General features: G+C 36.4%; 1 protein-coding gene across 1 annotated transcript in view; it reads left to right on the forward strand.

The window, feature by feature from the left end:
- The first annotated feature begins 1,239 nt into the window (after nucleotides 1–1,239).
- LOC102008468 (vomeronasal type-2 receptor 116-like) overlaps nucleotides 1,240–4,174 on the forward strand; it is a 14,486-nt gene continuing 11,551 nt past the window's right edge. Inside the window, exons 1-2 of the mRNA XM_005413196.2 lie at nucleotides 1,240–1,350; nucleotides 1,512–1,681. Coding sequence (XP_005413253.2) covers nucleotides 1,240–1,350; nucleotides 1,512–1,681 — 281 coding nt within the window. The remainder of the gene's footprint in view (nucleotides 1,351–1,511; nucleotides 1,682–4,174) is intronic.

The raw sequence follows: 4,174 nt of genomic DNA on the forward strand, positions 1-4,174 counted from the left end.
TTTTCAAATCCTCAGTTGTGACATGGGATAGTAGTGATCAAACTGGGAAATTTTTTTTCCTTAAAATTTAGTGACTGGGAGTGGTGGTACATGCCTTTAATCCCAGCACTTAGGAGGCTGAGGAAGGAGGATCATTGCAAGTTCAAGACCAACCTGGGCTACAAAGTGTGCTCAAGGCCAGCCTGAACTACATGGTGAGACCCTGTCTCAGAAAGACAAAAGAAATTTAGTCATTTTAGTTTTTAAGGTTTAAGTTTATAGTAATTAAATTTTTGCTTTACCATTCCAATTATTATTGCATACATAATTCAGTGTAGCTCTAATAATAAAATAAAGTCCATGTTTACATTAGAGTTCACAACTTGTGCTGCATATTATTTCAAATTTGACAAATGCAAAATGTTTTCTACTGAACCATTACAAAACCACAAATAATAACATCCCTTCAAACTTCCTGCAACTCTCGTTCTGTAAAGGTCTACATGGGTGATTCTCATACTCAATAATTTTGGTAGTGAAAAATGCAAAATTTCTTTCCAGTTTTGCTGCTTTGCTTCATGGTAAACAAATTCAGATGTTCTCATAAAAGTAAGAATGTAGGAAGCCAGATCATTTCTGTTGCAGAAATATACTATAACAGCGTATTAAGCCATGGAATTAGCATGTTGGAAAGTACTAACCAGTAGGCAGAAGGTCAAAATTTAGACTTCAGAAATGCAGCGTATTACTTTGTTAACTTTGAGTAACTAATTTGGAATTTCAGGATCTAGTATAATTACAGATTCTTTAGGGAATGGGGGAAATATGTAGTTGGGATTTGGGGGTTTTTGCTCAGTTTTTCTGCACACATGACTCAAACAAGAATGGGCAATGTAGGGAGGGTTCTGTGGCTGTACTTACTCCTGGGAGTATGAGGCTGTAACTTCTTAAACTCTGGGGAAAATATTGCCTAAATCTTCATAGCCAAGGCTGAGTCTCTCCAGAGCATTTCAAAAACACCTAACCATGAATCCTCTGGTGCAATTCATGTGCATCACCCTAGAAGTCATCCATGCAAATACCCCATGGGTATAGGCTTGGGACAAAATCTACACAGGATGAGAAGGCTCCTGGGAACTTGGTATGAGTGATTAGAGTGAGAAAATGCTGCCTGGAGGTGCAGAAGCAGGTCTTCACAATTTTCCCACTTGTGTTTTTTCTCACAAACACCAGACCTCTGACACAGAGCTTCAGGGGAAAATGGCGAGAAATTTCTCCAAGGACATGGAGGAGCCCTGGATGAAAGAAATCAGGATTATTAAAGCATCTGCCTTTAGTGGAATGATAAAGCACATGTACATTCATTCGCATGTACATTCATTCCCATGTATATACCTACATACCTGCCTACATAAATACATACATAGAATACAGGGTCACCAAGTGACCCTGCAGATCCCATCTTTTTTTAGACTTCAGCATTTGTAGCTATGTATAAGATGCCCCTTTTGAGGACTATCTTATTCTTGCAGCTTCCTCTCCTAGTATGCGACTCATCCAATGACGACTGTCTTCAAAGCAGGAGCACCAGAGTGTACAAGGATGGAGATGTGGTGATTGGTGGTTTCTTCTCCCTGTACACCTGTTTATACTTCACGGGTACATCGCATATAAAACCCAGCAAGGACTTCCTTATCATTGAGTAAGTGAGTTTTTGCATTTATTTATTTTTGCTTGATAACCAGGATCAGTAATGCCTGGGGTTTGTGAATGGAAGGATCAGTACTCTTTGTATTCCTATCCTATCCTTTCTGTACTCACTTGGAACTGTCCATAATTTCATGTTGTTTGGTTCTCTTTTTCATTTTTTAAAAATAGGAGGAGATAATTTTTTCATATTTTAGCTTCTCTTCAAATTTAGATCACAAAGGAGACATCTTTCACCTTACTGTGTTTTATGTACATTCTGTTGTACCTGACTCACCACTGCATGACGTTAATAGGTCCCCATTATACATGCCACCCAAGTGCTGGATTGGACCCGGTACTGTAAGACGGAAGTACATGTCCATGTTCTAAAGAGCAGGGTCTCATAATATTTTCTTCATTATGCATAGAATGTCTCGCATCCCCACTGCTATTTATGCCCCTCCTACTTGGGCAGATTTTACTGTAGATATTCAGTTGTACTTGCAAATACTGTGTGTCTGGATTTCATTTAAGTCACTCCCTTTGCCTGGATCTGCGACAAGCCAGGAATAACGAGAAAACATTCTAGAAAATTCCATCTTACTTGGTTTTCTTTCTGTAGATATTCAGCTACACTTTCAAATATTATGTATGTCATCATTTCATTCCAGTGATGCTCTATGCCTTCTGGAGGTGCAAATCAGGATAGGAATGATGTGGTCATGTCGTGTCAAATGTGTCTACAAATATCGTTAGTCTCTTTATATAAGGACAGTAACTGAGCTATGCATTTCCCCCATAATGCTTGATGTTAGTGATCTTAAGTTGGAAAATTTTGGCAACTGGCCATACATGTACTCTCTGGTTGGATATTGTACATTTTCTGAGTCGTGAGTCCTCTTCCAAATTCTTTTAGGTTTATGAGGTAAACCATCTTCTACTTTATGAGATGGCATTTCAATTCTTTTTACTCTGCTGTTTTACTGCATACTAATTTTATGGATTAAGAATTTCAGAGCAGTAGTAACCAACTCTGGTGCAGACAAACAATATTTTTTTGGACTCTGTTTTTTTTTTTGTGATCATTTTGGACTCTGTTTTGTTGGCAATGCGCGTGGTGCACACCTACTTTAAATACAATCACCACATAGCATCCAGCCGGGCACAGCGCATCCGCAGTGCGGTTTCCGTTGCTGTTAACAGGAGATTCCAGGAGGAAGTGAGTGAGTGGCTCCCGTGCAGAGCAGCCCCTGACACACGCAGCATCCGGACTGAGCATCGCTTCTGCTTTGCTTAAGGAAATCCGTGTTTCCACTAGAAAATGCTGCTTTACTTTTACTAAAGGTTGCCATTTATAAACTGTAGTTTTAGAGGATTGAATGTGAAGTGCTGATTTTTATTTACATTTTCCAATAATTACATAAAGCAGTTAACATATCTATCACCTCATGTACATCTCCATATGGGTGAATGTGGACAGGAATTTCATTTTAGTTATCCTTAAGAACAACATGTAAAAGCATTATACCTTCCCATCATTAATGTATGTAATAAGAAATGGGTGCTGTTTAGTATAAAGTGCCATATACCCTCTGGTAAAGATAATGTTTTCCTCCTTCCAGGTGAGATAATATTTTTTTAAAAATTATCAAAGTTTTAATGCCATGCACAGAATTAATTTTTGCATATTTTTCCACTAACAACTAGCTAATATAAACTTTATAAAAACACGAATTTGTTTATTATCTATATACTGTTTTACAAAAGAATATTTTAGTACTCCGAATACTTATTACTTTTCAGAAAACAATTTACTTATAAACACATTAAGCCTCACTGTATGTTGCAAATTTTATTCTTTCAGAGGTCTGCTAAAATATATGGGTACATTTCTATAATTTTACAGTCTATTTTATTTCGGTCCCTTTGTGTAATTATATTTATATTTTAATCAAACAAGTCTTTCAGAAATATAGATACAATATAGATACAATATAGATACAAATATAGACATAGATTTAAATCTAGCTACATGAATTTGTACATTGTTTCTTTTTCTTACATGATTCTCTTTAAAATTAATTTTGTTTCATTTTATTCCATGCTCATTTTATTGCTCATTTTATAGGAATATATCTGTTGATGATATTTCTGTGTGTTTCCTTGATACTGACTTCACATTCTTGCTTTCTAATCTCTTGCTCCTAACACTGAATTATATTGCACACATGTTTATCATCTACTTTGTTGTTTGGAAGTGTAGAATTATTTCATTTTCTTATACCGTATTCTTCTCTTTCATTTATTTTTGAAGAAATAATGCTTCATGTTTTATCCCAGAGGAAATATATTTTCTCATCATTTCCCCTCACTGTTTATGTGGCTCCAAGTTACTGCGTTCTAATCGCTGGTTTGACCTTGTCACCTAAAACTAATTCATCAGAGTGACTTTTGATCGATACATTGTGTCACGTATTGACTAAACCTTGGCAGTAAGTTTGGGTTG

The sequence above is a fragment of the Chinchilla lanigera genome, unplaced genomic scaffold, assembly GCF_000276665.1.
Source record: "Chinchilla lanigera isolate Chin_1 unplaced genomic scaffold, ChiLan1.0 scaffold00162, whole genome shotgun sequence".
NCBI lineage: Eukaryota > Metazoa > Chordata > Mammalia > Rodentia > Chinchillidae > Chinchilla > Chinchilla lanigera.